Here is a 20,895-nt window from a genome sequence, read left to right on the forward strand (position 1 = left end):
GGGTGGGGAGATGGGGTAACTGGGTGATGGGCACTGAGGAGAGCACTTGATGGGATGAGCACTGGGTGTTATACTATATGTTGGGAAATTGAATTTTAATTTTAAAAAATGAAAAAAAAGAGATGCTTAACTGACTGAACCACCCAGGTATCTTAATCTACTATCTTAGCCATTTTTTTAAAGTAGGTTCTATGCCCAGCGTGGAGCCCAACAATGGGGTTCAAACTCTTAGCCCTGAGAAGACCTGAGCTGAAATCAAGAGTAGGTCACTTAACCAACTGAGTCACCCAGGCACCCTTGTATATGCCAAAAAATTTTAAAGGGTTGTAGTAAGCCTACTAGCTTATTATTCGTAATTTTCAAAAATGAAAGAGCGGATAAGAATATATTATAAGAATTATGCAATATAATAAGGAACTTTGGTTGTTTCTATGGCATGCAAAACAAGACAATAAAGTCAATCTAAGGGTGCCTGGGTGGCTCAGCCGGTTAAGCGTCTGCCTTCAACTCAGGTCATGATCCTGTGATTCTGCGGTTGAGCATCACTGCATCTAGCTCCCTGCTTACCAGAGAGTCTGCTTCTCTATCTCCCTCTATTGCTCCTTCTTCCGTCCGCATTCGTGCTCCATCTCTCTCTCTCTCTCTCCCTCAAAATAAATAAATAAAATCTATTAAAAAATAAAAAATTAAATAAAATCAATCTAAGAAAAGCTTTAGACAAAATAATTAGAAACGTGATTAACTATTTTAAAGACAGTGAACATTACAACTAATTTATAAAAATGGATGAACACACTTTTTATTTTTTTTATTTTTTTAAAGATTTTATTTATTTATTCATGAGAGACACAGAGAGAGAGAGAGAGGCAGAGACACAGGCAGAGGGAGAAGCAGGCTCCATTGAGGGAGCCTGATGCAGGACTCGATCCCGGGACTCCAGGATCATGCCCTGGGCCGAAGGCAGGTGCTAAACCGCTGAGCCACCCAGGGATCCCCTGAACACACTTTATAAAAAGGAAAAATAGTAAGACATAACATATAATAATCCTGATTTTATATATTATGAATATATCAAGCTTTTTGTGAGAATATACCAAGAACACATCAAGAATGCTTAGAGATTCAATAAGTCTTAAGTCCTAAATATCTGTATATTAATTAAACTACATAGATAATATGAATCTCCAGTTGAAGCCCAGAAGATGCTAGATTCAAATTTATAAAGTAAAAATGTGACCATGCTATATTAAAAAGAAATAATAACTGAAATTATGACCAAAGGCTCCAACCACATAGCCAAGAGATCTGCTGCCCTCTTCTGGAGGCCAATATCCCATGATTCAGTTCTGACTTCAAGGAAAGAGGACACACGCAGAACCTCTAGGCTTACTTTTGCTTTTTCTTACTTTCTTCCTCTTAAAAAAATAATGCTAAATTCACATAAAAATTGCAAAAATAATACAAAGAGCTCCTGTGTACCCTTCACTGGGATTCCTCAATCATGGGTATTTCTAAGTCATTGAGAAACAGTTGCAGAATTGATGATCCATTAACCCCGAATATTTCAGAGCATATTTCCTAAAAACAAGAGTCCTATACAAACCACAGTACAACCATCAACATCAGAAAATTAACATTAGGGGTGCCTGAGTAGCTTAGTCATGTGTCTGCCTTTAGCCCAGATCAGGATCCTGGAGTCCCAGGATGGAGCCCATATCAGGCTCCCTCCTCAACAAGGAGTCTGCTTCTCCCTCTACCCCTCACCCAACTCATGCTCTCTCTTGCTCACTCTTTTTTTCTCTCCCTCTCATATAAATAAAACCTTTTTAAAAAAGAAAATTAACATCAGTCCAAAATTACCATCTAATCTACAAGCCCTACTTGAATTTTGCCTCTTGTCCCAATAATGTCTTCTATAGGTACAGGAAATAAACACTGCATTTAGCTCCAGTCTCCTTCAATCTGAAACAGCTTCTCAGTCTCCTTGTCTTTCATGATCTTGACATTTATGAAAAGTACTGCCAGTTACTTTGAGGATTCTCCCTCGATTTGTATTTGTCTAACATTTACTTATAATTTATGCATTTTTTGCAGGAATACCCCAGAAGTGATGCACGATGTCAATTTGTCCCTTGACTGATGATATAACTGTTAACTAGTAGTTAAATGAATTAGCTGATTAGTAATTAAATTAGTTAGTAGTTAATGAGTAATTAAAGATAATTAATAAGTATGGCATGCTTATTAATTAGTAAGTAATTAATAAGATTTGTGAAAAGATGCTTTGAGACCATGTAATTATCCCATTCCTCATCATAATGATTCTTATATGAATTACTTATTTGGGGATCTTAATAAAATCATTCTTTTCTAATTCCATCATTTCTTCTACACTTCATTGGTGCTCTAATGTAAAGTAGAGCTTTCTTTTTATTTTATTCATTTATATCAGAACATATTCATGGATCGTTATGTTTTTCAAAGCATTAAATACACTATTATCAATATTTATTTTGTTCTTATTCTTTTTAATATTTTATTTATTTATTTATTTAACAGAGAGAGAGAGAGTGCACATGTAGGCAGGCAGAGGGAGAGGGAGAAGCAGGTGCCCTGCTGAGCAGAGAGCCTGACTTGGGGTTCAGGGCTCAATACCAAAACCCTGGGGTCATTACCTGAGCCAAAGGCAGACTTAACCAACTGAGCCACCCAGGCACCCCTATCAATATTTATTTGGGGGGTCAATTGTTTGTACTTACTCTGGACCAACAAAGAAAGCAGTAGTTGACGATATGGCAATGACAGAAATATGGGGGAAATGACCATTTCATTTGTCGATGCCCTTCTGCCAAAGACCACCATAAACATTCATATAGTTAAACAAGTTGGCTTTACCAATCATTGCAACAAGAGAGAACACAAATTATAGGTAATCGTGGGATATCTCAGTGAGAGAGAATAAGAAAGAGTCTGTTAGAGGATTTGGTCTTCCCTTGGGTGATTTGGGGAGAGTATAAAGAAGCAAGAAATTGTTCAAAATTGAATACTGTCAGAAATCAACAGTATGAATACGTAAAAAATAATAGTCATTCATTTAGCAAGAGGGAGGTATTTTGTATTCTGTGGTTTTACATAGTTATCTTGCTTTTGTATGTGAGTACAAAATTATGAAGCAGCTTGTTTTGTCCATTTTATCATGATCTCGGGGTAATGATGTCTGAGGTTGGCATTCTGCAAGATTATTTAAAATGAACAAATGGCCTGTGAGTGTCAGGTCACTTCTGGACATCAGAGGCTGCTTCTTTCTCATGATATAAGAGTGGGAGTGCATGATTGTGCAATGTCACACATCAGCATTTTAGTAGACTAGCACAGTTCATAATTCAGCTTTATATGGCCATATGCATCACAGACTTTATAACTTCTCTAAGTGGCAAAAATGAACATGTTTATATTGCCTCTTCATAGCATATAAATTAAGAAGCTGGGGAATGTGAAATGGGTGAAGGGAGCCAAAAGGCAAAAGCTTCCAGTTATAAAATAAAGAAGTCATGGGGATGTAATGTACAGCATGGTCACTATAGTTAATAATACTGTACTACACATTTGAAAGTTGCTAAGAGAATAGATTTTAAAAGTTCTCATCACAAGAAAAAAACTATGTAACTATGTGTGGTGACATGTTAACTAGACTTATGGTGGTGATTATTCTGCAATATATCAAATATCAAATCATTATTTTGTATACCTGAAACTAATATAACATCATGTCAGTTTTACCTCAATAAAAACAAACAAACAAAAATATATATGGCCTATCTTAATAAACCAGGGGAGGAATTTACAAAGGGGTTTCAAGAGCCTAGCCAGTAATAGTACTGCCTGAAAGTTAGAAAGTACAGCTTTATAGTTAAGATCATATTCTCTGGAGTCCAACTACCTGGGCTCACCTTCCACCTCTGCTTCTTACTAGCTATGTGATCTTGGGCAAGTTTCTTAGCAACCCTGAGCCTCTGTTTCCTCACCTAAAAAGTGGAAGACTGGGAGGCTTGGGTGGCTCAGTGGTTGAGCATCTGCCCTCAGCTCAGGATGGGTCCTGGGGGTCCTGGGATAAAGTCCCGCATTGGGCTCCCCATAGGGAGCCTGCTTCTCCCTCTGCCTATGTCTCTGCCTCTCTCTCTCTCTGTCTCTCATGAATAAATAGATAAAATCTTTAAAAATAAACAAATGAATAAAAATTTAAAAAATTAAAAGTGGAAGACTAACAGTTCCTGTTTCATAGGGTTGTTTTGAGGATTGAATCAAGTAATTCTCATGTTACAGAACTACGCGCTCAGTAAATGTCAGCTGTTATTACAAAACAAAAATGAAGAAGCAAAAATATATAAAATAAACTTCAAATTATGTTTAGTAAGCAGTGTTTCAATTTAGAAATGATCTAAATATCCAATAAATATCCATTAACTCAATTTATTGTCAGTCCAAAGCTAACCACATTACAAATCATCTTCAAGCTGATATACTACAGAAGATACTGTTGAAATACAATTGTCAATAAATAACTTTAAAATAATTACTGTCAGAATAATGAATCAATTTGGTTAAACACAAATCTATATTTTTCATACCTTAAAAATTAAGTAGAAGTAATGCTAGCTTCTTTGAGTATATCTGTATACATTTAGGAAGAACTTACCTAAGTTGAATAAAAACATAACCTTGTATTATATCTATATTGATAAATCAAAAAAATTGCTCTTTCTATTAACCCAAAGTTAACCAGCAATGTATAAGTTTTCCAGTTTCTTTGTGTCTTCCACACATTGGTTATTGTATGTCTTATTCTAGAGGGCATAAAATGGTATCTTACTGTGATCTTAATTTGCATTTCTCTGATGACTAAGGATGTTGAGCCTATTTTTATGCACTTATTAGTCAGAAGTCCTTTTAAAAGAATGTGATTTTTTTTTTTTTTTAGAATGTGATTTTCTTAAGAGTACTGGCCGTGCTTGCACGGAGCATCCTGCTCACTCTCTTGCTCTCCCTTCACCTGCTGCAAGAGACTTACAGCATCTCACTTAATGTTGGAATCACATACACACATTATAGTAAACATATGAAAACTCACTCCTATCTCACATATTATTTACACAAGAATGAAATCCTTGATCTAATTCCCTTGGGTAGATATGCTGTTGGAATTCAGAATTTTTCAGATTTTGAAATGATAATAGATTGCACATACCACATATTACATAATGCTTCCACAGGGGCTTGGGATAGTATTCATAGTCAAACACATTTCTATTTCTGCAAAAAATATGAATATTCACACCAAGAGGAATAGAGATCATAAACAGCTTCAGGTTATGCTGTGCTGCCAAATCAGTTCACCCCAAACTAGCCAAAAAATTTTTCATTTTCAGAACTTTCTGGATTCCAGAATTGTGGATAAAGACTTGTGGGGCTATTTATATCAATGTAAGAGTTGAATAGGCTACCTGACAATGTTCAGGTTATTTGACATTTAATTAAATATTTATTAATTTTGAATTTTCTTTTTCTATTTTGGAGCCAATAACTTTTTCCCAAATATCAACCATCTAATAGGCTACTAGGAATCTCTTAAACTCTGTGCACTATGCCCCCAGTACAAACAAAATACTCCTGTTGATTTATGTAAACATGAGAAGGGACTCAGAAACAAGAGCAAAAACAAAAGAGTAGCATGAACTTGTAAGAACACTGAAAAAACGCTAATTTCCAGAATAAGTGAGTGCTTAAGAATAATGCCAAAATGAGGAAGGAGAACATTTACTCAGTACCTGTGAAATATCCAGCACTGAGCTAACTTTTTTCAAATGCCATCTCTTTAATCACCATTCAAAACCTAATAAGAGGGTATTATTATCCTCATTTTGGAGATGAGATCAAATATTCAGAATTTAAGAGCTTTCCCCAGAATTAAACAGTCAGTATGTGATGGAACCAGGATTTGAATCTATGTCTTCCAAATCCAAGGTCAATACTCTTCTCATAATAATGTCTTGGTATATTCAGAATAGAATACATACAAAGAGAGTCATCCTTGGGGAAGAGATTTACATTTTTTTAATTGGGTAAAATAATTAAGCCAACTGGAGATAAGCAAAAATGACCAAGAGAATTGAATACTAACAAATAGGAAAGAGGAAAAAGACACTCAACTAATTTAAGAGATTTTGTATCTCTAACCCTCAATGAGTTTTCATCAAAGGTTACATAAGAGTTTGCAGATATAATTTCAGAACCAAAGTTAGTAATAGTCACAAATCATGGAGAAAAGAAGGAGTATCTGATAATGCACAAACATTTTCCTTATTTCTAAAATTGGGGGAGGGGGGTAAATTCCAAAAACATTAGATCACTAAAGTTTGACCTCAGTCTTGAGCAAAACTCTTAAGTGGAATCCTAAACGAATGACTTATAGAGCACAACATAGTGATCACTATTTCACTAAAACCAATAAGCATACCAAAATAAGCCCATTTTCTCTTTTATATGGTTCTTTAACTGATTCTAAGAAAAGGGTCTTAAGTTAAAGTCTGTGGCTTGGGGATCCCTGGGTGGCGCAGCGGTTTGGCGCCTGCCTTTGGCCCAGGGCGCGATCCTGGAGACCCGGGATCGAGTCCCACGTTGGGCTCCTGGTGCATGGAGCCTGCTTCTCCCTCTGCCTGTGTCTCTGCCTCTCTTTCTCTCTGTGTGACTATCATAAATAAATAAAAAATTTATAAAGTCTGTGGCTTGTGAACTTTGAAATCACACGCAAAATTTAGTGCATGTGAACATTTTTCTGGCTGGACAAAGGGTCTTTTAGCTTTCATTAGATTTTCAAAGTTGTAGACTCAGAGGCTTTTGTGATCTCATGGCAGTGAGAAAAAAATGAAGTCTCCGATCAGCCTGTGCACGTCCTGTGAGTCCTCTCTTGTCTCCATGGTGATCTCCTTTGCCTCTTGGTTGCTGGGTGCTCTGATGGTACCTGCTGCTTAAAATCTATCACTTGTGAATTCTGATCAGTCTTGGCTCTAATAGAGTTTTCCTTAACTGGTTTGATTCTACCTCCGCAATTGCTGTTGCTGTAGACCCTCTGAGCCTCATACAGGGCCTCCATCTGGCCTTGACAGTCTCCCCTACAGCCTCTCCTGCAGAGGTGCTTCATCCGCCTGAGGAATTTCTGGTGCCCTTCCATACCTCATGGGGACCAAAGGAGATGCAGGAGTGCTACCCCAGGCCCTCTCTCTGCCTCACCACTCTGTACTCTGCAACTTGCACTTACCAGACTGGCCCCACAGGAAATAACAGTCTCTTTCCAGGATCTCAAATGAATGATGGAGCACAGGCCTCCTCTGCTTTTGGCATTTCTCTCAACCTACCTAATCCCCTCTCAACCACACACATACACATGCACACACAGAGATTTCAGCACAGAGAATCAATGTGTGTGTGTGATCACACTTGAATGTTATTGCTTACTCCCTTCTCTCTTCTCTTTGTCCCATATTCTATCAGATCAGAAGAATTAGGATTTCCATTACCTTATACTGCAGAAGAGATGTTCCATAAGTCATATTCTTATAGGGGTAACATTTGTCCTTCCCCAGGTCTCTAATAGCAGAAGGGTTACAGAGAAAACTGATTTATGGGCCTGCTAGGAGGTAGATGTATGTGTGTTGGAAGGGAATGGTGAAGATTGAAAATTTCATAGCCTTAGTATTTTTAGACATTACCCAATTACACGTGATAATTGTCCTGAAATATTTGAAAGATGTGATCCAGAAGATAGAATTAACTTATTCTTTATTCTCTAATGGGCTGAAATACACCAGTGGTGTAAGCTACAGGAATGCAAATTTAGATTTTTTTAAAAACTTTCCAGTGACCAGAGGTTTTGTTCAAACATAAAATAAGATAGTATAAGAAATAGGGATGCCTAGGTGGCTCAGCGTTTGAGTGTCTGCCTGTGGCTTGGGGCATGATCCTGGAGTCCTGGGATGGAGTCCCACATCTGGCTCCCAGCATGGAGCCTGCTTCTGCCTCTGCCTCCATCTCTGCCTCTCTCTCTCTCTGGGTCTCTCATGAATAGCTAAATAAAATCTTTTTAAAAATTATCCCTTCCTTTAAAAAAAAAAAGGATAATATAAGAAATAATGGGATGGTGTCACTGGAAATGTTAGTATTAAATCACAAGTTTGGATGGCTGCTGATCAAAGATACATAGGGGAAAAAATCCACCTTGGTTTAAAGATCATAATAAATGACCTTAAAATTACCTAAGGATACAGACTGTCATCTTTTTTTTTTCCAAATGAGATTTTAATCATTTCTCTTCTGACATTATTAGCAAGCAGACTGACATGTCTCTGAGTTGACCATCCACTACTCTCTCTATCTCAGACTAAAGGTAGCCAAAGACTTGAGGCTAGCAGTAGAGAGGAAAAGTCATATGCAAGGAATTGAAACACCAAACCCGTGTCACATATTGGCATGCAGTCTAAATTTACACTACTCATATGGTGTGGGATTCTTAAAAATTCACATACACACACGCACTCACACACACACACAAGAAATAACTGGACCTGATTAAAAATTCAAAGGCTATGTCCGAGACAAATGACAATTTTCTTTGTAGGGAAACTTCACAACCCAAGCATGTGAAATCCCCACTGAAATAATCTTCTGGAAATGAATTTACAATCAAGAGTTACAAATCATGAGGAAACAAACCACAAAACAAAGTTAGCAAAATAGTTAGCATACCAAGAACTAGATGTAATAAAACAATCTGAATGTAATGTAAAATAAGTATGTTCTATCAAAAGAAAATTCAGAAATCTCTACTTAACATGAATACTTTATTGAGCAAGGAACAAACTGTTGGAGAATAGGGAGACTTCCTTTTTTTTTTTTTTTTAAGATTTATTTATTTATTCATGAGAGACAGAGAGAGAGAGAGGCAGAGACACAGGCAGAGGGAGAAGCAGGCTGCATGCAGGGAGCCCGACGTGGGACTCGATCCCTGGTCTCCAGGATCACACCTTGGGCTGAAGGTGGCGCTAAAGTGCTGAGCCACCGGGGCTGCCCGGGAGACTTCCAATCTAAAGTAGTTAAACTCCAGTCTCAGCAGTTATAGCTCAGTTTATAAAGCATGAAAGCAGGAGTGCATTTTCTATTGTGTCCTGTACTAGAAACTTAGACTCTTTTTCATCCCAAGCTCACTTTGTAGCTAATTAGCTAGGGAGCATTTTTTTTCTTAGTAAGGTTTACACCCAACGTGGGGCTTAAACTCACTACCCCCAAAATCCAGAGTCGCAGGCTCCACTGATAGAGCCAACCAGGTGCCCTCCGGCTATAAAGCTTTAAAGTCATCCGGACAAGAAGAAATCTTGACCTTTTAAGGTCAGAGTAAGCGTTTGGGGAAATCAGGACAGTTTTAACTTTTGGTTGCATGATTATGAGTGTTTGGTCTAGGAATATATTCAAACTGTGGTCTCCATTTTGGTTTTGCTTTAACAGTTACAAATAATAAAAAATTAAAGAAATATTTGGATCCAAAATGAAAGAACAATACAAAAAAGAAAGAAAGAAAGAAAGAAAGAAAGAAAGAAAGAAAGAAAGAAAGAAAGAAAGAAAGAAAGAAAGAAGTTAGGGAGGGAGAATAGGAGGGAGGGAGGGAGGAAGGAACAAATGAGTCAAATAGATTGATTTCTTAAAAGAACCAAATAGAACTTACAGAAACAAAAAATATAATCACTGAAATTGAAAACTCAGTAGACAGATTAGATAATAGTTTAAATACAATTGAAAAGAAAATGTGTTACCTGGAAAGTAGATCTGAAAGAATTACTAGGGACATAGATAAATGGATGGAAAACATAAAAGAGGGATATAATAGGCAGAATAATGGTCCCCCAAGGATGTTCACATCCTTTTTTTTTTTAATTTATTTATTCATGAGAGACAGAGAGAGAGAGAGAGAGGCAGAGACATAGGCAGAGGGAGAAGCAGGCTCCATGCAGGGAGCCCGACGTAGGACTCGATGCCAGAACTCCAGAATCACGCCCTGGGCTGAAGGCGGGTGCTAAACCACCAAGCCACCCAGGGATCCCGGATGTTCACATCCTAATCTCTAGAACCTGTGAATATGTTACATGGAAAGGGGTGAATTAAGGTTGCAGATGGAATTAAATTGGCTAACTGGCTGACCTTGAGTAGGGAGAGTGTCCTGGATTATCCAGGTGGGCCCCTTGTAATCATCGAGGTCCTTAAAAGCGAAAGAGGAGAGAGAAGAGCATAGGAAGCAGAGAGATGGCTGTGTGAAAAAGACTTGCCAATGTTTCTGGCTTTAAAGATGGGAAAATGGGACCATGAACCTTCAAGGAATGCAGGCAGCCTCTAAAAACTGGAAAAGACAAGGAAATGAATTTGTTCCTAGAGCCTCCAGAGGGAATGAAGCTGTGGCAAAACATTGATTTTATCTCTGTGAGACTCATTTCAGACTTCTGGCCTACAAAAATGTAAAATAATAAATTTGTGTTTTTTAAAGCCAACTACGTTTATGATTTGTTACAATAGCAGTGGGAAACTAATATAAGAGGTTAAAGCCATGTGAAGTGAAAGGAATGAGCCAACATATATCTAATAAGAGAAAACACATAGAGGAAATATAGTATTTTTAAATGGCTGAGAATTTTCCAGAATTGAAGAGATGTGTCTTCATATTGAGAAATCACACAAAAGTCTGAATGTGATACCTATCAACTAATCCACAACCATGAACATTGTAGTGAATTATATAAGAGATAAAGTCTTTTTTTTTCTTAACTTTTAAAAATTTTCTTTAATTCAATTAATTAACATATAATGTATTATTGGCTTCAAAGGTAGAGGTCAGTGATTCATCAGTCTTATGTAATACTCAGTGCTCATTATATCATATCCCCTCCTTAATGTTCATCACACAGTTACCCCACCTCCCATCCCCTCCCCTCCAGCAATGCTCAGTTTGTTTCCTATAATTGAGAGTCTCTGGGATGCCTGGGTGGCTCAGCCATTGAGCATCTGCCTTCAGCTCAGGGCGTGGTCCCGGAGTCCTAAGATTGAGTCCCATATCGGGCTCCCTGTAAGGAGTCTGCTTCTCCCTCTGCCTGTGTCTCTGCCCCTCTCTGTGTGTCTCTCATGAATAAAAAAATTTTTTAAAAAGAGTCTCTTATGGTTGTCTCCCTCTAGGATTTCATCTTGTTTTTTCTTCTCTTCCTCTATGATCCTGTTTTGTTTCTTAAATTCCACATGAGTGAAATCATATAATTGTCTTTCTCTGATTCACTTATTTCTCTTAGCATAATATCCTTTAGTTCTATCCACGTCATCGCAAATGGCAAGATTTTTCTTTTTTCATGGCAGGGTAGTATTCTGTTGTATATACATACCACATCTTCATTATCCATTCATCTGTTGATGGACATCGAGGCTCTTTCCATAGTTTGGCTATTGTGGACACTACTGCTATAAACATTGGGGTGCAGGTGCCCCTTCAGATCACTACATTTGTATCTGTGGGGTAAATACCCAGTAATGCAATTGCTGGGTCATAGGGTAGCTCTATTTTCTTTTCTTTTTTTTTTTAAGATTTTATTTATTTATTCATAGAGACAGAGAGAGAGAGAGAGAGGCAGAGACACAGGCAGAGGGAGAAGCAGGCACCATACAGAGAGCCTGACGTGGGACTCGATCCCGGGTCTCCAGGATCACGCCCTGGGCTGCAGGCAGCGCTAAACTGCTGCACCACCAGGGCTGCCCAGGGTAGCTCTATTTTCAACTTTTTGAGGAACCTCAATACTGTTTTCCAGAGTGTCTGCACCAGCATGCATTCCCACCAATAGTGTACAAGGGTTCCCTTTCTTAGCATCTTTGCCAACATCTGTTGTTTCCTGACTTGTTCATTTTAGCCATTCTGACCAGTGTGAGGTGGTATCTCATTCGGTTTTTATTTGTATTTCCTTGATGCCAAGTGATGTTGAACATTTTTCCATGTGTCTGTTGGCCATATGTATGTCTTCTTTAGAGAAATGTCTGTTCATGTCTTCTGCCCATTTCTTGATTGGATTATTTGTTCTTTGGGTGTTGAATTTGAAAAGTTCTCTATAGATTTTGCATATTAGCCCTTTATCTGATATGTCATTTGTTCGTTTCCTTTGCTGTGCAAAAGCTTTTTATCTTGATGAAGTTCAAATAGTTCTTTTTTGACTTTGTTTCCCTTGTCTTTGGAAACGTGTCTAGCAATAAGCTGCTGCAGTCAAGGTCAAAGAGATTGCTGCCTGTATTCTCCTCTAGGATTTTGATGAATCCCTGTCTCACATTTAGGTCTTTCATCCATTTTGAGTCTATTTTTGTGTATGGTGTGAGAAAATGGTCCAGTTTCATTCTTCTGCAAGGGCTGTCCAATTTTCCCAACACCATTTATTGAAGAGACTGTCTTTCTTCCATTGGATATTCTTGCCTGCTTTTTTGAAGATTAGTTGATCATAGAGTTGAGGGTCCATTTCTGGGTTCTCTATTCTGTTCCATTGCTCTATGTGTCTGTTTTTGTGCGTACCACACTGTCTTGATTATTACATCTTTGTAATAGAGTTTGAAGTCCAGAATTGTGGTTTTCTTTTTCAACATTCTTTGGCTATTTGAGGTCTTTTCTGGCTCCATACAAATTTTAGGATTATTTGTTCCAATTCTATGAAATAAGTTGATAGTTTGATAGGGAATGCATTGAATGTACAGATTGCTCTAGGTAGCATAGATATTTTAACAATATTTGTTGTTCTAATCCATGCACATGGAATATTTTTCCATTTCTTTGTCTTCCTCAATTTCTTTCATGAGTGTTCTATAGTTTCCTGAGTACAGATCTTTTGCCTCTTTGGTTAAGTTTATTCCTAGATATCTTATGGTTTGGAATAAGTAAATGGATTGACTCCTTAATTTTTTATAGGAGAAAAAGTCTTAAAAGCAAACAGACCCTCCAGCATGGGCAAGAACAAGACATCCAGGACTCTCTTTCCAGGAAGGTAACAAATGTCAGTGGTCAACCAATGCTATCAATATTCAAAATTAGACTCTAGGTGTGGCCTGTGATCCTTTAATCTAGGGATTCCCGGGTGCTGGCACACTCTCAGGGAAGAATTTAGACAAAGAAGATGGAAGGAAGCTGGTTCCACAAAAACAGATTCCCCTTCTTCCTTGTCCTCAGTCTTCTACTTCAAGGTAAGAAAGGGGCAACAACGGGGGAAAAAGCAAAGACTCTCTGTAGTTGAACACCTAGAAACTTCTTACAAATTTCCAATTCCCAGAGATTACCTAAAATGGGCATTCTTATTTCATAATTTTGTTTTAATAATGCCTGAATAGACTTTCCTTCTCTGAAAGATAGAAAATATCCTTCCAGAGATGTGCCACATAGGAACACTTCTATTTCTCTTCCCATGAACTATCCCTGATTGTCTTCTCTACCATTTAGCATAAGTGTCCATCCATCTTTCTACACACAGGTATAATTCTTTTTTTCTATAGCTATGAAACCCACCCCATTCTAGCAAAGTGCTCATTTCAAGCCATAACTTGCCCATCCACCTACAGAATCAAGTGCTCTAGGTTAGGTAAGATGCCAGAAGGTAGCAGGTGGAGAGTGAAAATGGAGTGTGCTTCTCTTTCAGGGAGTTAGCATGGTATAGTGGAAAGAACATGGGATTTGGAGACACACAAACCTAGGTTTGAATCTTGGTCCCTCACTTTGCTCCTTATTTAACCTTGGGCAAATTACCTGGCTTCTCTGAGCTCCAGTTTCCTCATATGTAAAACAGAACCTACCTTGCAGAGTGGTGAGGATTCAATGAGAGAAAGTGAGTAGCAGTGGCTGCCTGGCATTTGATAGGTATCAATAAATGTCATCTCTCCCACTTATACTGTCATATAACTTCTGGAAAGGGTCCATAGAGGAGGGCTGTACCAGTGGTGGCTTTAGGGGCCAGTACAAAAAAAGAGAAAGAAATTGTACACCTAGTCTACTCAGCAGAAAACATTAGAAATGTTCATCTGGTTACTCACAGACCATGCTTGACAAATAAATACTCATTGCTCATAGAATGATTCAAGGATTTAGCTGGAGAGCACTGTGACTCTGGGAATGGATAAAGCTCGATGTTCTTGGCACACAACCCTCTCTCTCATTCCAGGTTGTTATTCCTCTAACAAATTTCTACCAGTAGAGAATTGGAATATCTATTAGTCAGAAAAGGGGGGGAGGAAATACCTCAAAAGCCTCAAAGTAGAAAACTGATAGACAGTTGAGCAGCAAAATAGGGAGAAGGAAGGAAATAAGGGGCAGTGAAGATGAAACAGGTGCATTTCTTTGCCCCCTCCCCCCAGTGGAATCCTATCCGATGGCTATCACTGTCCCAGGGCTCAGTTTGCATATGGATTTGGGCATGCTTTGCATGGAAATAGAAACATTAGGAAGAAGGCCAGAGCCCTAACTCACCTTACCACATTAGCTTCCATCATTTGCCTTCCAGCCCAACCCACCTCCCTGGCCTTGGTAGGCAGCACCCAACCTCTGGGTGATCCTCCTCCCCATTCTCTATCTCCTCATTGGGGGTGTATGCTGCAGCAACAGCAAACAAATTAGGGTTCAGATCAAGTCCAGTTTCTGCCCTTTATATATTTGACCTCAGGAATTTAATTCCTCTTATTGCATCTCAGTTGACTCATTTATTACATAAGGATAAAAATCATTTCTACGTGATAGAGGTTGGGAGGATTAAATGAGGTAATTTGTTTTAAGAGTTTAGACTATACCTGGCACATAGTCAATGCTCAATAAATTTTAGCTATCATTATTATCACAGGCAACCCCCAAGATCCTGTCATAAGGACCTTTCCTATAGGCAACATGAGACTTCCCTCCTTCTCACACATTCTATATCCACTACAGGAAAGGGCAGTACCTTCATCATCAACTGCTCAGGGTTTGGCCAGCATGGGGTGTACCCCACTGTTCTGGATTCAGCGTTTGACAGGAAGGCTTTCCGTCCAGTCACCAACTTCAGCATCCCCACTCTAGTCAATATCTCCTTCACTATGTCTGCCATCCTAGATGTGGTGAGTGCTGACCTCTCTGGCCCTTAATTTTTTCCCACCCTGGCAAGGCAACCCCAAAAGCCCTTGTCTGCATTGCAGCTTCCTCCATCATCGCTATATGTCATTTGCCCAATGGGGATCTCAAAGAAACTGTGTCTGGTTCAACAGGATGAGATATAACAGCACATAGAAAATTTCTTTTCACCCAGTGATTCTTTACCCTGGCTGCATACCACTGTTCAGGCTCCACTCCCAGAGGTTCTGATTGGATGGAACCCAAACTTCAGTATTTTTAAGCTCCTCAAGTGATGCTAAGAGACAGCCAGGGTTGAGAAGTCCTCCTGTCAACTCTCCAACCCATGGCCCAACACATTGGTTTAATCAAGCTCTTGTACTTGATCTACATGTTGGTCTTGATCACAGCACTTTTACATACCCTGGGGGTTGGTAAACAAAAGTGAGGAGTGGGAGGAATGGACAGACTTCTTAACAGTACCATACTAGAAACAGGAAATTCTTTTGACAGGATGAACAACTACAGCTCTTGTCATCATTCCTGTGGCTGGAAATGGTATGGCCAATACTGTTTATTTTCTCTCTTCATTTATAATCAGAAAGGATTTTAAACAAAGATATAATTATGACCCTTATGTACCTAACAACATATCTTTGGAACACATGATGGAGAAGTTGAAAAATCTACAATGATGGTGAGAGGCTTCAATATACTGCTTTCAAAAATCAAGTAAAAAAAGAATAAAAATATTGTGGTTTTTAGCAGTTCAATTAAGAAACTTGATTTAGGGGCGCCTGCATGGCTCAGCTGGCAATATCAACTCTTGATATTGGCTCAGGTCTTGATCTCAGGGTCATGAGTTTAAGCCCACGCTGTCATGGGTCATGATGTTGAGCTCCACGCTGGACATGGAGCCTACTTAGAAAAAAAACAAAAAAGAAAGAAAGAAAAGAAAAAAACTTGATTTAATAAACATCAACCTTTGTGCCAACGAACATGTAGAATATCTTTTGACATGAATGGAATATTGTCCCACACTGACCATATTTTTGGCCACAAAGAAGATCTCAATAAAGTTGAGAAAGCAGAAATTAACTAGACCACAATCTCTGATCACAATACAAGAAAATGAAACTAACCAGAAAAAGATAGCCCTCCCAAAGAAAACCTTATTTTCTGGGAATTTAAAATTAAACTTCCCGATAATTTGGCCTAACAAGAAAACAGGGGCGCCTGGGTGGCACAGTCAGTTAAGCATCCGACTCCTGCTTTTGGCTCAGGTTGTGATCTCAGAGTCATGACATAGAGCCCTGCACCAGATTTGGCACTTAGTTCAGAGTCTGCTTGAGACTCTCTCTCCCTCTCCCTCTGCCTCTTCCCACTGTGTGCACACTCATGCGTGCATGCTCTCTCTCTCTCTCTAATAAATAAATAAATCTTTAAAAAATAAAGAGAAAATAAAGCAAATAGAAATTATGAACTAATTAGAAATGAAGAGTCCTACATATGAAAGTTTATGAATATAGCCAAAGTATATTATATATATATTTATATATAGCCAAAGTATAACTCAGTAGAAAATTTCTATCTTATGTGCATTAATTAGAAAACAAGAGGGGATGGGCAGCCTGGGTGGCTCAGCGGTTTAGCACCGCCTTCAGCCCCAGGCCTGATCCTGGAGACCCGGGATCGAGTCCCACGTCGGGATCCCTACGTGGAGCATGCTTCTCCCTCTGCCTTTGTCTCTGCCTCTCTCTCTCTCTGTCTCTCATAAATAAATAAAATCTTTAAAAAAAAAAAAAAGAAAAGAAAACAAGAGGGGGAAAATGAAAGTAAATGAAATAAGTTTCCAATTTGAAAAGCTTGGTTGAAGGGAAGGAGAGGAATAATTGTAATGGTCACCTAATATTGCTCCCAAAGTGTAGTTACCAGATGGGCAGCACTGGTTTACTACACCAGCTGGAAATCTAGAAATGCACACAATCTTGGGTCTTGCCTAGTGTAACCAACCATCCCAGGATGCCCAAGACTGAGGAATTCTCAGTATGTGGAATTTCCAATGCTTAAACCAGCAAAATCCTCAGGATAAGTTAGTCACCCAATGTAGTGAATCAGCTTCTACAGTTCAATACAATCCCCAGGTGTTTTATATACAAAGTGAGATTTGAGAAGCACTGATCTAGTACAAGTCTTCATTTAATGTGCATAGAGCCCTCTGTTGTGGCTGTGGTTTCACAAACTGCAGCTGCTGTTGAAAGTGTCCTTAGACGAGACAAGCACATCCAAAATTGGACAATCCTTGGAAAAGAGAGTTAGGAAAGGTCATCCCAGAGACAAGGGAGGGTGGTGCCTGGTACCTGCCAAGGAGAGGAAGACCACTAAGTCTCTTGACTTCAAAGAACCCAAGGGTTCGTTCAAGATCTCCTTACAATAAAGACTGGTGAAAGGGGTCCGGAAGACAGTTGAAGCCATGCTATATACTAACACATAATACCTATGAACAACATTAGTTTCAAAATCCATTGATTAGCCTTATTTCATTTGATACTTACTAATCCCCTTATTTCACACTAAGGAAATTTTAGCTCAGAGAGACTAAGTTACTGATCTTTCAGCTCTGAATCTCATTCCTACTGAAGAAAGGAGGGGATTTCTCTGATCACCAGTAGTTTCTCACAGAAATGGGAAAGGAGAGGAATCAAAATTAATGAAGGAAAAAAAATTTATGAAGAAATGAACACAGAGTGTTTCAATTCTATTCTATCTGTAATTCTTATTTCTTGAAAAAAGCTAAAGTAAATTTATCAAAATATTTATTCTACAAAGTTTGAGTGACAGAAAAACATGCTTATTATACTATCTTATCTACTTTTGAAGTGCTTGAAATATTTCATAACTCTTAAAGAAAAATCAAAGGACAGGAAAAAATAGCCTCAATTCATATCAGGCTCTCACTTCTCCTCCACTGGGCTCTAGGTCTGGGATAACCCATTTATCAGATGGAACCCAGAAGAGTGTGAGGGCATCACGAAGATCAGTGTGGCAACCAAGAACCTATGGCTCCCAGACATTTTCATCGTTGAGTTGTGCGTATTAAGGGCTGGGAAAAGCCAGAGGGAAGCCCCATTTCCTGGAATCAGTAGAATTTACAATATACCATTGGAGCCACTATAAGTGGTCTTAGATGGCTGAGAAATGACCAAAAAGGTAAGAAGAAAAGCCGTAATACCTACATCCCACTCCATCTCTCTTACAGTATGGATATAGATAAAACCCCAAAAGATCTCACAGCATACGTAAGTAATGAAGGTCGCATCAGATATAAGAAACCCATGAAGGTGACCAGCATCTGTAACCTGGACATCTTCTACTTCCCTTTTGACCAGCAGAACTGCACACTCACCTTCAGCTCATTTCTCTACACAGGTAAGCTGCAGTGGAGTCTCAGGGATGTGGGTGAATGAGAGCAACCAATACAACAGAAAGTAAAATATAAAGAAATTATGAACAGATGGTGACCAAGGTGTATAGGTAAAGCAAAGATTAAGGCTCTATGGATGTTTAAATATTTTCCATAAAGGCAGAACCCAAATCTGTCTTGTTGATACCATTCCCTGTTGCAAAGTTTCTGCCATATGGTAGATACGCAAAAATATGTGTTTAATGAAAGGATGGAAAAAGAGAGTGCAGTTGAGTTGATAGGCAACTATATCCTTGGGAAATGACCTGGATTTCCCTTTCAGTGGAGAACATGTTACTGGGCATGGAGAAAGAAGTGTGGGAAATAGCAGACACGTCCCGGGACATCGTTCAAACACATGGAGAGTGGGAGCTCCTGGGCATCAACAAGGCCACCCCAAAGATGTCCCTGGGCACTAGCCTATATGATCAGATCATGTTCTATGTGAGTTCAGAGGTCCTTGCTTTTTCCTTCCTTGCTTGCTTCTACCCTTACCTAGAATTTCCACCAGGTGGGTATCTCCCAAGTTTCAGGGTTTCTCAGTTTTACTTCTGCCAGACCTGAACCTTTTCTCTTGGCTGCCTAGCCATGCTCTTTTCCCTAAAGCTCACTGCTCTGGCCTAACTCATCCCTGGCAGATTCTGTACTTAATTATGAAACTGCATTCTGCATACCTCTAGATCTCAGGGTAATCAGACCAACAGGAAAGGGAGAGATATGGAGCATCTAGGTGGCTCCATTGATTAAGCATCTGCCTTTGGCTCAGGTCATGATCTCAGGTTCTGGGATCCAGCCCCCAGTCAAGCTCCCTGCTCAGTAGGGAGTCTGCTTCTCTCTCTCCCTCTGCCCCTCCCTCTATGCATTCTCTCTCTCTCTCTCTCTCTCTCTCTCTCTCTATTTCTCTCTCTCTCTCTAAATAGATAAATAAAATGCTTATTTTATTTTAAATAAGAAAAAGAAAAGAAAGGCAGAGACATAATCACTACTATTCCTGGCAGCCTCCAAATACCTTATCCACTGCCTTCTCTTCCCTCTCCCAAGGTGGCCATCAGGCGCAGGCCCAGACTCTACATCATAAACCTTTTAGTGCCCAGTGGCTTCCTGATTGCCATCGATGCCCTCAGCTTCTACCTGCCAGCAGAAAGTGGAAATCGTGCTCCATTCAAGATAACTCTTCTGCTGGGCTACAAAGTCTTCCTGCTCATGATGAATGACTTACTCCCCACCAGTGGCACTCCTCTTATCAGTATGGCCTCCCTAGCCTTTGGGAAAAGGGTGGGAAGGATTGGCTGAACTAGCTCAGTGGAGGGAGATATACTAGGAAAAGGAAGCTCTATGCCTGCTGGGGTGGGATTGGAAGAGAAGTCCTTAGTTGGTGCCTCTGGACCACATGTAGGCCTACCTTCCCTCCAGGTGTCTACTTTGCCCTGTGTCTGTCCCTGATGGTGGTCAGCCTGCTGGAGACCATTTTCATCACCTACCTGCTGCACCTGGCCACCACCCAGCCCCCACCCATGCCTCGGTGGCTCCACTCTCTGCTCCTCTACTGGGCCAACCCAAGGACATGTTGCCCCACTGCACCCCAGAAGATAAATAAAGGCATAGGCCTCCCCCCTGCCCATCTGCCTGGTAAGGGGAGTAGTCAGCACTGCCCACACTTCCTCTTCCCACAGCTCTGCTCCTGCCTCCTTCCGTGGCCCCCTCCCTCCTCAGGTGCACTTCATGGCCCATGGCTGAGTCTCTTTCCCCCTGTAGGTGTGAAGGAGCCTGTGGAGTTGGTGAGAAAGGTGTCAGGTCCCAGAGAGGCAGAGTTAAATGGGTGTCCTGAGTCCACAAGGGCCCAGCAGGAAGATGAAGCTCAGAGGCAGCACTTGGTCAACTTGTGGGTGCAGTTCAGCCACATGATGGACACCCTGCTCTTCCGCCTCTACTTGCTCTTCATGGCAACCTCTGTGGTCACAGTCATTGTCCTCTGGAACATCTAGCATGATGTCTATCTTCTTCTGCAGATCCCAGGCAAGAACTGCTTCTGGCTTCCAGAGACCAGCCAGATCTTTACCCCTTATTGAGTATTGACTGTCATAGCCCAAAGATGACCAGTTCCCTGCTGCATTCCATGCTTCTCAATCCAGCCCCACTGATCAGTCTCAACCCAACTCCAGACATTTTCCTCTTGTATCTACATTGTGTTGGCTTCCCTCAGTCTTCCCATGTGGTTCTAGTCCTACTTCCTCTGCTTGCTTACTTGTCC

The 20,895-nt window shown here is 39.8% G+C and overlaps 1 protein-coding gene across 1 annotated transcript; it reads left to right on the forward strand.

Annotated features, from left to right (window-relative positions):
* Positions 1-13,059: 13,059 nt before the first annotated feature.
* Positions 13,060-20,890, forward strand: LOC140622033 (5-hydroxytryptamine receptor 3E-like). Its single transcript, XM_072807459.1, has 8 exons — positions 13,060-13,100; positions 14,937-15,189; positions 18,161-18,354; positions 18,441-18,610; positions 18,928-19,088; positions 19,686-19,890; positions 20,058-20,273; positions 20,400-20,890. Exons 1-8 carry the CDS (start codon positions 13,060-13,062, stop codon positions 20,627-20,629), a joined length of 1,470 nt encoding a protein of 489 aa, XP_072663560.1. The 3' UTR covers positions 20,630-20,890.
* The last annotated feature ends 5 nt before the right edge of the window (positions 20,891-20,895 follow it).

Source organism: Canis lupus, chromosome 31 (genome assembly GCF_048164855.1).
Source record: "Canis lupus baileyi chromosome 31, mCanLup2.hap1, whole genome shotgun sequence".
In the NCBI taxonomy this organism is placed as follows: domain Eukaryota; kingdom Metazoa; phylum Chordata; class Mammalia; order Carnivora; family Canidae; genus Canis; species Canis lupus.